General features: G+C 43.6%; 1 protein-coding gene across 5 annotated transcripts in view; it reads left to right on the forward strand.

Annotated features, from left to right (window-relative positions):
• The window catches only part of LOC109484051 (cilia- and flagella-associated protein 44-like), a 42322-nt gene extending 30672 nt beyond the window's left edge, over positions 1 to 11650 (forward strand). For 4 of the 5 annotated variants that reach the window (XM_019787244.1, XM_019787241.1, XM_019787243.1 and 1 more), the window contains 12 exons: positions 427 to 574; positions 1055 to 1215; positions 1770 to 1872; positions 2415 to 2555; positions 4192 to 4378; positions 5019 to 5134; positions 5850 to 6009; positions 7103 to 7119; positions 7789 to 7984; positions 10217 to 10442; positions 10900 to 11034; positions 11556 to 11650. In XM_019787244.1, coding sequence (XP_019642803.1) covers positions 427 to 574; positions 1055 to 1215; positions 1770 to 1872; positions 2415 to 2555; positions 4192 to 4378; positions 5019 to 5134; positions 5850 to 6009; positions 7103 to 7119; positions 7789 to 7984; positions 10217 to 10248 — 1261 coding nt within the window. In that variant the 3' untranslated portion in view covers positions 10249 to 10442; positions 10900 to 11034; positions 11556 to 11650. Of the gene's footprint in view, positions 1 to 426; positions 575 to 1054; positions 1216 to 1769; positions 1873 to 2414; positions 2556 to 4191; positions 4379 to 5018; positions 5135 to 5849; positions 6027 to 7102; positions 7120 to 7788; positions 7985 to 10216; positions 10443 to 10899; positions 11035 to 11555 lie in introns of all 5 variants that reach the window. The other variant, XM_019787242.1, reaches the window with a different exon arrangement.
• Positions 11651 to 12369: the final 719 nt, after the last annotated feature.

Here is a 12369-nt window from a genome sequence, read left to right on the forward strand (position 1 = left end):
TTTGTGTGTGTGTGTGCGTGTGTGTGACTGTGTGTGTGTGACTGTGTGTATGCGTGTGTGTGTGTGTGACTGTGTGTATGCGTGTGCGTGTGTGTGACTGTGTGTGTGTGTGTGTGCGTGCGTGTGTGTGCGTGTGTGTGTGACTGTGTGTGTGTGACTCTGTGTGTGTGTGTGTGTGTGTGTGACTGTGTGTGTGTGCATGTGCGCGTGTGTGACTGTGTGTGTGTACATGCATGCGTGTGAATTAATGAAAGTGTGTGTGTGTGCTTGTGTGTGTGTGTGCATGTGTGTGAGCGTGTGTGTGGGTATGTGTGACTGCTTGTGTGTATGTGTGCGTTTGTTTTGTCATACAAGTTGATTTTTCAAAAAACTGCAACTAGTACTTCCAGCAGATGATGTAAACCTTTGTGTTCTTTCCCCCACCAGACAAATGGAGTATGACCGTGCGTCTCTGCTGAAGTTTAAGAAAGACCTGGCAGCCCGAGAGGCGGCTGCTCTGAAGGGCACAGACAGCAGCGGCGGGTTTGGGGGATTTGGGGGGTTCGGTGGGGGAGGAAAGGCTCCGGAGAAACAGGTTGGTCTCTTTGCTGCTCACTGCCTTTGTAAGCCACTGGTTAGTTGGGCTGTCTTAGCTGTGAGGGTCAAAAAGCCAAACCTGAAATAAATAGAATTTACAAAAAAGCAGTATAGAATAAAACTATTCAACATAGTACAAAAAAGCCATATAGAATAAAACTTAACATCCTAAGTACAAGGGCCAGCATAAGTCTTTGATATAGTGTTAAAATCAAGAGGGCCTGCATGGGGCTGTAGTGATTACGGATTATGCAAAATTTTTGCCGGCGATTACGAATGACAAACTTCTCAGAGCTGATTACAAGCAATTATTTGTTATGGCTATTATGAATTATGTTGATTTTAGCCTTTTGGCTACGGATTCCTGAGACTAAAACAGCCTGATTATGCCTTACGAAAAAGTGCATGCAAGCCCTTAATCACAAGCTTCTGTATTTTTTTTTATAAAAATAGCATTATGTGTTATCTCTCTCCCCAGGCCGAGGCGGCCCCACAAGCCTCTCCCCCTCCAGAGTCGGACGCAAACAAACAGGCCACCGTTTCCCCGACGACTGCAGCAGCGCAGGAGAGTCAGTGGCAGGCCGGCCAGGAGGACCTGACACCGCTGGAGGTACAGCTGCGAAATGCTGAGGAGATCAGGTCAGGAAATATGTTTAAAGTTAAAACTTTTCATCCAACACAACAAAGTTCTCTCACCCAGAGCTTTCGACCAGTGACTCTGGCCTTCCTCAGTAGACTGACCCAGTGAAGCTTGTATCTGGGAGATGATGTCAGCCCTGTCGTGGTTGAGTGAAGGGTGATGGGCCCTGACATTATCTACCAGATACAGGTGGTTGTATGTGTATTCTAGTGGGATGTAATCTGGCACCTGGATCACTGGGTCATGGGTTTGAATCCCAATCTAGCAGATTTTCTAAGCGATTAAACACTGCTTTGCAGTGGGGCCCTGCTATCGGTCATCTTGGCTTGACTTTGGTGATGATTCAAGGGATGTAAAGATCAGCACATGTTACTGATCCTACAATGTTTCAGACCTGCAGGCTGGATCATAGGGTCACGAATTTGAATCCCAGTCTAGCAGTTGCTGGATTTTCCTGCTAATGTTACATGTTACTGATTCTGACATGTTCACGCTGGATCATAGCTAGGGTTGTGGGTTTGAGTCCCAGTCTAACAGTTGATGTTCCCTGCAGACTGCTGTACAAAAGAGACACCCATCTGGAGGAGGTTGCCGACCTCCTGAGCCGGTTCGACGCCAAGTTGCAGCTGCTCTGCCACGAGAAACTCCAGCTGCAGGTATTTGTTTATTGTTTATTTTATTACCTTCGTCAAGAAGGTTATGTTTTCATTTGTGTGTGTGTGTGTGTGTGTCTGTCTGTCTGTAAATAAGATAACTCAAAAAGGCCTTGATGGGTTGTCTTGATATTTGGTAGGTGGGTAGGTCTTGATGAGACCTGAAAATGATTAGATTTTGCCCCCCCCCCTGGCGGCTCGTTATGGTACTGCAGCGGAACTTCCAGTTTTGATATCTCATGATCTAGACAAGCTAGGGTAGTGGAATTTGGATGGTAAGTAGCTCTTGTGCTGGGAAAGAGGTGATGTAAACCAAGTTGCAAGACCCCTAGTTGCTTGTTCTGGAACTGCAGGGGCGTTTGTTAAAGATATCTTCATACTTAATATATTAAGGTGGAGCAGTTTTGTGAATGTTAAAGTGATGTTGGTCCTCGTAGCAGTAAAGAACGTAAAGTACTGTCATTGAGATGCTGTAGCTCTACTATATTGGAAAAGGATAGCAACTTTTTGAAAATAATAAACAACTTTCTTAATAATTTCTTAAGGTGGAGCAGAAGATGGCGGACCTGCGGCATGTGACGTTGTTCGAAGAGCTCGTACTCCTCAAGGAGTTCGAGAAGAGAGAGAACGTCCTTGCTGACAAGGTCAACAACAAGAAGCAGGAGAGGGCCGACATGGAGGTCAAGGTGAGTTGTACATGAAAGTTCATCAGATTCTGTGTTGGTTGTTACATGTATAAAGTTTAAAACCTTTTGTCCAACACAATAAAGTTCTCTCACCTAGAGCTTTCGACCAGTCACTCTGGTCTTCCTCAGTAGACTGACCCAGTGAAGCTTGTCACGTGTCTTCTTTGAAGTGTGACGTCAACACTGGGTCAAAGGTATCTGGTAGATGATGTCTCACTGGGTCAGTCTACTGAGGAAGACCAGAGTGACTGGTTTGAAGCTCTAGGTGAGAGCAGGGCTTTAGCCAGCGACCGTTTTACCGTCAATTGACGGTAATTTGTCCCGTCTGACGGTAAAAATTTTAGTCCTTACCGTCAACATTGACGGTCAAAAATCGTGGGTAAAGACATGGAAAAAATCTAGCGAATTTGAATGAGCCACGGCGCGGCGTCTTTTCCAAACGCGCGGCGGCGGGAAACCTGATTTCAAGGACCGTGCCGACGTCTGTTGACTTGGCTGTATTGTTCAATGTTGCTGTCGGTTAAAACAACATGTGCTAACGGCCACATAAGAATAAAATAAAACAATGGCTCGACTCAGACACACGCTGCTAACTGTACATGACAATACGATAAATAAACATGTGACAACGAACAAAGAAATATCAAACGTTTTTGAATAATATACTGTACTTGAATAATCATACTATCGCAAGAATCGGAGATTGATCCACACAATGTGGCCTTATTTAATCTAAAACTTCGTCAGACCTCCTTCGCGCGAAGACTTTCGAGCGGCAGCATAAAGATTTCTGGAGGATCGCTGACACGCGAGTTTTTGCCGGCCACGTAACTCCCTCCGCGGCAAAATCCCCTTTGTCGTAGCGAAATCACGTCTCAGCGCTTCCCCAAGTCAACTTCATGGCCGCTAAAGCCCGCAAAGGAGTTGTAACTTCCTCATTTCGGTTGAGAAGCGAAGCTGACAAGTAAAATCATGTACATGTCGGCCATTTTGTTTGCTACCCGAAGTCTTCCGAACGCTCTAAATAAGGAAATCGTCGGAGATCTGAGCCACATCGCCCGCTGTCGGTCAGCGCTCGGGGCCGGCTCGGTGGAAATCGGAGGCTGTGACGTCATGAGTAGGTTCATTTGCATGGCCGCGGCTTGAATCGCGGCGGGATTTGAGCGGATCAAAACAAAGGGAATAGCGGATTATTCATTGCGTGTTGTCTCCTTGTGAGAACTGTAGTTTTTTTTCATTCTGCAAAATTGCAGATTGTGTAGTTTTTTTTTTATTCTGCAATCTTGACGGGTATTTAGAACACCGAATGCATTAAGTGTGCGGGAGGGCGTGATGTCGATCACCGGATCGTGAAAGACATTCTTTAAAAGTAATCATTGACGGAATTTTTTTTTTTCGCGTTGACGGTATTTTTTTTCGCGAATTGGGTTGACCTGGGGTTGACGGTAAAAAATTTCGAGCTGGCTAAAGCCCTGGGTGAGAGAACTACTTTGTGTTGGATCAAAAGTTTTAAGGTTAAGGTGTTGGTGTAGTATAGCCAGCTGCTGATTTTACCACATGTAGAAACAGTGAAAGGAGTCTGACTTATAATAAGGAAAAAATTTAAGATTGATGAAGCCATGTTTTTGTTCGGCAGGTGACGGAATGCCAGGCCAAACTGGAGGCGAAGAAGAAGGACATCGACAAACTCCTGGACAAGGAGAGAGTCCTGCTGTCCACCTTCCAGGCGTCTCTCGGAGACAACAACAAGTTTGCAGACTTCCTGACGAAGGTGTTCAAGAAGAAAATCAAGAGAGCGAAAAAGAAGGCAGAGTCAGAAGAGGGTAGGTGCACTTCTCTGAAAGTTGTGCATCTTTTCTGTCAGAGTGACTAACCCTAGACTACCTAGACTAGCAAATGTGAACTAGTATCCATCTACATGTACATGTTCAAACTTAAGTATTTATCCACAGTGATGTAACATCCGTGTCCATAATATCACCAGGGTCCATAATATCGCCACCTTGAGAAAAAGTGTGCTTAAAGATATTTTTACTGCAACATACTTTTGGTATGCACTCCTTCACACATCAAATGTACATACCTAGGGTATGTTGCAGTAAAAATATCTTTAAGCACACTTTTTCTCAAGGTGGCGATATTATGGACCCTGGTGATATTATGGACACGGATGTTACACATTTTTCTTTTCTTCATGAGTTAGATTAGTTTGCACCATGACACCACATGACATATGGATCAATGAAACATATATATTGTTCACCTCCATCGTTATGCAATAATCCTTTTTTTGCTTAATTTTTATACTTAATTTGTTCATGACACCAAAAAAGCAAACCTTACAGCAGGGATAAAACTCCCTGAATTGCAGACAGTTTCTGTACACAAATTACAATGTTTGCTCATAACTTTCCTTATAACTTTCTTCTGACGTGCGTTGTACATGTGTGTGGTCCTGTGCAGGGTCTGATGATGACAGTGATGACTCTGATGACGAGTCAGACTGGTCCAGCAGTGAGGAGGAGGGAAGCGAGGAGGGAGGTCTGGACGACAGCGTCTGCCCACCTGGCTGTGACCCGGTAAGTACACATGTCGTGAGATTACGAAGCAGGTTTATCATTAAAGAGATTCATCCGTCACATGTATGTCACAGCTGGTAGAATATTCCTCTATCACTAGTATCAGTGACATTTCTAGAAAGGTAAAAACACATACCTCCAAATTTTTTTATGTCTACTGTACATTTTGATCACGGAGTGACCTAGTCTCACAAGAACACAAGTCAGACTAGGTCGAGACTTATGCAAATATTCTGGCCTCCCCCGCCTCCTTTAACATAAAAAAATTTGGAGGTACATGTACGTGTTTTTATCTGTATAAAAACATCACTGATTGAGGAATATTTTCCCCAGGAAATGTTTGACAACGTGTGTCAGCTGTATAAGTTCAGTATGGATGCAAATGTCATTCAATTGGTTTATAGATTGTCCTCTTTGATTCCATGGTATTGGATGGGGGTCTGCAAGGGGGGGTCCTGACAACGCTCTACGCTGAATTCGGAAACTTCTCGATTAAGCTTTACGATAAATTCCAAGTGGCCGCAACGCATTACGTAGAATTAAAACGGCGAATACGCTATACGCAAAATGCGCCGGTTACGCTCTATGTTGAATTAAAGCGGTCCGTCTACGCTCTACGTAGAATTAAAACGGCCGATTACGCTCTACGGAAAAGGGCTTGCGGGCCCCCTTGGATGTTTCAGTGTTACTCACTCACACCTTGTGTGTTTCCCAGGAAATGTTTGACAACGTGTGTCAGCTGCGGGAGCGGAGACTGGACATTGAGGAGGCCCTGGCCGAGGAGAAGAAAGCCCAAGACGTCTTAAAGAAGGAATACGAGACGCTGACCAAGAAGGCCCGCATCATGGACTCGGCTCTCAAGACGGCAGAGGGCGACTTGGAGGCCTTCCAGGTAAGAAGAAGAAGAAGGTCTCCCGTGCTCTTGCCGGAGCGTAGGGTGGTGCCCATCTCCATTTCGTAGCCCTTAGGCGACACACAATTGTGCAATGCACTACAGCCCTTGGGCGACACACAATTGTGCAATGCACTACAGCCCTTGGGCGGTACAGAATTGTGCAATACACTGCAGCCCTTGGGCGATACACAATTGTGCAATGCACTACAGCCCTTGGGCGACACACAATTGTGCAATGCACTACAGCCCTTGGGCGACACACAATTGTGCAATGCACTACAGCAGGGGGCTGGTCCGCTGGTAGTGCTGTGTGTTTGACCTTCCCACACTCTTTCTCATATGTGCTGAGTGCTAAGCAGAAAAAAGATCTTGGGTAAGACCTAGGAAAAAAATTTTGCGTTTCCTGTTCAATACTGGTACAATAGCTCAATCGGCGCTTGCTTTGTAACCAAGAGGTCGTTATGAGTTCAAACCCCGGCCGGGTCATACCAAAGACTTTAAAAATGGTACATACTGCTTTCTCTGTTTAGCACTCAGCATTTGGGAAAGAGTATGTGAGTTAAACACACACACACCACTACCAGTGGACTAGCCCCCTGCTGTAGTGATTGCACAACTGTGTGGCCCAAGGGCTACAGAAATGGAGATGGGTACCACCTCTATGCTCTGCAATAGAGTGAAACGGGACCTTTCCTGTTGCCGACTGACCATAGAAAAATTGCCGACCCTTGCCTTTCTTTTTTGTGTGGACCCCTGCAAGTGACATGAAATTTTCAAGCTGATCGACCTTTTCTAGCTCCATGATTTGACACCTGAGCGATGAATGTACAATCGGTTTTCCAACATTGACATTGAAAATTCAACTGTCTTCATGCAAGTTTTAAAATCTCGTGTGAATAAGGTCACATGTTTGTGAACTGTAACTCTCGCGAGATCACGTTGTGAAGTGATTGGTCATTAATTATCCTGATGAAGGCGACAGTGGTCGCTGAAAATTTGATCTCTATATAATTGTGTGTTGGAGTAAAGTTCAACGTTTTACTATTTTGTTCAACTGTACTGTAAACTCGATCACTTGGAGGCCTTCCAGGTAACCTTACGGCTGAAAGTTCAAGTTCACCCCCGAAGGAAGAAGTAAATCTAGTCATAAATGCCATCCACCACAGCAGGTTTCCTTGTATCCAGTAACCCAATACTGTTACCCACACCCCAGCACTGAGGGGGGAGGGATGAATAAAAGCCAATCTTTGTAATTGGGATTTTTGTTTGGACTGTCTTCAGGTGCTTACCAGGAACTACATGTTTAAAAGTTATGTTTTAAGTAATGTGTGTGTGTGTGAGTGTGTGGTGTGTGTGTGTGTCTGTGTGTATGCGTGTGCGTGTGTGAGTGTCCATGTGTGCGTGTGTGTGTGTTTCTGCCTGTCTGTTAACATGATAACTCAAGAAGGCCTAAATAAATTGCCTTGATATTTGGTAGGTGGGTCAGTCTTAAAAAGACCTCAAAACGATTAGATTATGGGCCCCTAGTGGCTTTTTAGGGTACCACAATGGAATTCCTGGTTTTGATATCTCTTGATCTGGACATTTTTTGCTTTCTGTCTCCCGGCAGCTTGAGAAGCAGCGAAAGCTGAATGAGCTGAATGTGTTTACTCTTTATTCCCTGCACAGCCCTGTGTCAGAGACCCCTGCAGCATTGTAATCAAAGACTGGATACTGCTACAGTAACTATTTTACAGATATTTTATTTGTTCCCCCGCAGCTTGAGAAGCAGCAGAAGCTGAACGAGCTGGACGTTGTTGTTCCCCTGAGGCTGCACCAGGTGGAGCACATGTACAACGGCATCGTGCCGAACGACCTGTCCCCCTGCCTGGTCTTCACCGCCTCCGCCATGGGCAACCTGCAGCACAGGATCAAGGAGCTGCAGCAGGAGAAAAAGTACAGAAGAACAGATACAAGTGAGTAGAAACTTCCACTAAGTACAGAAGAACAGATACAAGTGAGTAGAAACTTCCACTAAGTACAGAAGAACAGATACGAATGAGTAGAAACTTCCACTAAGTACAGAAGAACAGATACGAGTGAGTAGAAACTTCCACTAAGTACAGAAGAACAGATACAAGTAAGTACTAACTTCCACTAAGTACAGAAGAACAGATACAAGTGTGTAGAAACTTCCACTAAGTACAGAAGAACAGATACAAGTGAGTAGAAACTTCCACTAAGTACGGAAGAACAGATACGAGTAAGTAAAACCAAGAACAATCTGTTCTCCAACTCAAAACGAATTGTAGTTGTAGAGTTTGAGCTTAATTCCATTACAGCATGATGACATCAGGAGTGAATCGGAAAAAAGGCAAGAAGACAGAATCTACCACCGTCGCGGTATTTTCCATTCACTCCTGACGTCATCACGCTTTCGACTTCCGGTGTCAGCGAGTGGATCACACACATGACAAAGGTTGACGAGATCGACTGAAAAGTTCTGTTGAGTTCCTTTTGTTGTGTTGGAATCACTGTACAACTATAGATTCTACCAGCACGGATGAGTTGTCATTCCAAAAGGATTAGACTCACCGGAATTTTCGACCAAATCACTTGGTTCTTTATCAGCCCTCTGACCCAGTGATTTAGTAAAAAATTTAAGTGATTCAAATTCTTTTTGAGTTGGCTTTTTGAGTTGGAGAACATACAGTTGAAGTACCAACTCAGATGGTAAACTTTCATGCTGAGATAAAAGTGAGCTTTGTGAGAAAAGCTTATAATAGCCCAAAAGGTATAGAAAGGTATATAATAAGCTTAAAGTGATGAATAAAAATCCAAATGCCATTACTGAGGTCAGATGGTACACCGGAAACCTGTGAAGTCCATTTGAAGATTACATCCGACTTTTGTCATTAAGTTATGAAGAAACCCTCTGACTACTATAAATGTTTCCAACTGTTGGAGATTTGCCGTTGGAGCAGCTCCAAGAGTCGAGTTATAGATTTGATGTTTGCTGTTGGAGCAGCTCCAAGAACGTAATCTCTGTTTCCTGAGAAGTTATGAGAAAGTTGAGTTCATGGGTACAAAGTATGAAAGAGGTGCTGGTGTCACGGAAATTAAAAGAAACCCACTGTGGGTGTCACTGGAAGACGGAAGAAAAATGGCCATGGCATGCATGATGTACAAAATGACTAATAAACTTTGGCTGGTGGATGCACCAACTACTTAAGCTCTGAGGAAGGTGTCTGATAGACAATACTGGCTGTGCAAAAGAAAATCCCTAATAATAATAATAAATATACCCTATACTTTACCAACCTGATGGAACCGTTTTTGTTGGTCCTGTGTGTTACAGGGAGTATCGTCAGCAGTATGTGCTGAAGGATCTGTCTGCAAAATAAAGTTGAAAACCGAATCAAATATTTAGCAGTTGTTGACAAATAAGGAAGGGGAGTTACTCTGACAATAGTCAAGCACAGTGTTGTCTAGCATGTCCATGTTAACCTGGATGGCAGACCCATATAGCACACAGTCACTAGGCCCAAAGTAACAACCAGTGTACAGCAGGACACTGGAAAACTTTGGGCCTTAAATATGCTACGGGTCTGCCATCCTGACTATATCTATGTCAAAAGACAGGACTGATAACAAATGGTTGACTGTGTGTTATTAGATGGTTTATTTGCAAATTGATATAAAACTAAAACAACATTGCAGCCTAATAATACAAAGTATTGTACAAAAAGCTGAATTACGTAGTTTTAGGGAACACACAAAATATCATTAACATTTACAAACATAATCAAACTAAATAACAAGAATATACAATGTATACAATTGGTGGCGGGTAATTACATGGTAGACAAAGAACTGTTTAAGAGTTTTGCCAGGTATGGAATATCACTGTTCCTGTACCTTTCAGATTTTATAGATGGTAGGCTAAGCTGGAACCCCCCTTGTGTGTGTTCCAGGGATGGAGGCTGTTACTTACTAGTGTTAGGGTTAGGGAAAATCCCTATATCCTATGCTTGACCAACCCGATGAAGCTTTATAATATAATATTCGATGGTCCTGTGTGTTCCAGGGAGTAAGACCTTAAGGAGATGGAGGCTGTTAGGGTTAGGGTTAGGGTTAGGGAAAATTCATATATCGTAATTGCTTTACCAACATGATGAAACTATTTCCGATGGTCGTGTGTGTTCCAGGGAGTACCGTCAGCAGCACGTTCAGCTGCTGAAGGACCGTAAGGAGATGGAGGCTGTGATCGCCGAGCTGGAGGAGAAGTGCCACACCATGATGATGCTGAAGTTCGGCCGCATCGTCGACCTGGAGCGGCTCGAGTCCCTCCGCGTCAACCGCAACATTGAGGAGCTCAAGGAGAAGCTGAGAGCGAACGAGCTCAAGTCGGCCGCAAACCTCGCCAAGTGGGGGGTAAGACTGTAAACTTTCGCACTTTTCTACCACACTATGAAGTAGGCAAAACTAGATACTTTACTACCATGAGAGAACAAAAGTTGTAGGCGTCTTGTCTTTAGATGTAGATTGGAAACTATTAGGTACCTCTAACTCTAAGTGGGACCATCATTTTTCATACTTACGAACCGCACTCTCCTTTATGTCAATCATGGTTAGACATCCAGGTAATGAAATACACTAGAAAACTGTTACTCAAGAAAGTTCTCTGGATTAAATTTTTAAGACCGTAAGACATTTTAGGAAGCATACACTGCCCAGTCACTGACGAAAAGTAGTGGACGCTACTTGAAACATCTGACAGTTTTGAGCTAGTAACTTGAGTAACTGTCGTCTTGCGTACTGTCTTTTCGCCACCCTAGGATCTGCTTGGAGATTAGTCCTTTGTATCTCACCTCCATGTTCCCCCTTCCAGGAGAGAGTTCAGGCAGAAAGAGACAGGATAACGGAGCTGACCAGAAACAACACCCAGCTGCTTGATCAGCTCAACCTGCTGCTGGGAGAGAGGAAGGACCTGGAGACGGCGCTCGACGCTCGGCAGAAAAACCTGGTGCGTTGTGTCTTTCTGTGTTCCTACCTTTAATAAATACTTCACATTTCCCTGTGTTCCTGTATTTCTTCTAATCGCATTCTGACTTCTGTAGATTCATGCCCATAGCCTGTGTTTGAAAGAACCTCCCACAAGGCTTGTTCTAAAGATTTTTCTTTAAAAGGTGGACTGAGTTGTATCACCAGTGGGGCTGGAATCCTAGAAAAATTGATCACTTTGTCATTGAATAAAAAGTTATCTCTGATTTTTTCTTTGAAATTCTCCCAAAAATGCAGCAAATGCCATAATTTTGATTTCAGAAGGTTCAATTTTCAAAATTTTGCCTGCCAGGATTTTTCATAGTTTTCGTTGGATGTTTGGTCATCATAAGTTTGCATCATAATTTTGCCTGATACAACCTTTGAAAACTATAGACTAGATGTTATCCGTAAATACGCAAATACGACCTTAAACAGACGTTATGCTGACATGCTAATACAAAGCTAGTTGACAGTTGCTAACCGGTGTTCCCTTCCCCCCAGGGTGGTGAGTACCAGGGTAACCGTCGTGCCGACATGCGCGAGCGACAACGCCTCATTCAACTGGTGCAGCTGCAGGCACAGGAGATAGAGGCTCTCAAGGAGGAAATCGGGCTACTGTCACGCAAGGGAGGGCACATCCTCCCCCCTGCACAGCCTCCAACACACTCGTGATCCTCCCCCATGCACAGCCTCCAACACACTCATGATGCTCCCCCATGCACAGCCTCCAACACATTCTAGATCCTCCCCCAATCATAGCCTCCAACACACCCATGGTTTCGATCAACATATCTACATGTATAACTATAAGAGTTGTAAAACATCTATGCTGTATTTTTTGTGTGTGTGTGTGTTGGACTGTACATTTGGAAATTCTTTTGGAGCCTTTATGAAAAGTTTATCTCAAGTTTTAGCTGTTTCATAGAACCGCAGGGAATTGACTGAAACTGGTGTAAAAAAAATTCTAGATAAGTGATACAAGTCACTCACTGTATTGTGAGAAATGAAATACAGGTGTATGTATGATATGTACATGTATGTAAATGATGAGTTTTTGAAATATGCGTTGTTCACCAATTGCCTTCAATGTTCTGATTCTCGGAGTATGGCCTTGCAACAAAATTGTACCATTTTGATATGTATACACAATGTAGTATATGTTTGTTTATATATATATAGTGCTAGTATGTTTGTTTCATGCTCCGGCAGAAACTCGCACAATCAAACTCTTTTCTATTCAAGACAATGGGTTTAGATTTTTCTAAACAGATTTATTTTACTACAATTTGACTGCACTAATCTGAACAACTGGATG

The sequence above is a fragment of the Branchiostoma belcheri genome, unplaced genomic scaffold (genome assembly GCF_001625305.1).
Source record: "Branchiostoma belcheri isolate BF01 breed outbred unplaced genomic scaffold, Haploidv18h27 scaffold68, whole genome shotgun sequence".
In the NCBI taxonomy this organism is placed as follows: Eukaryota; Metazoa; Chordata; class Leptocardii; order Amphioxiformes; family Branchiostomatidae; genus Branchiostoma; species Branchiostoma belcheri.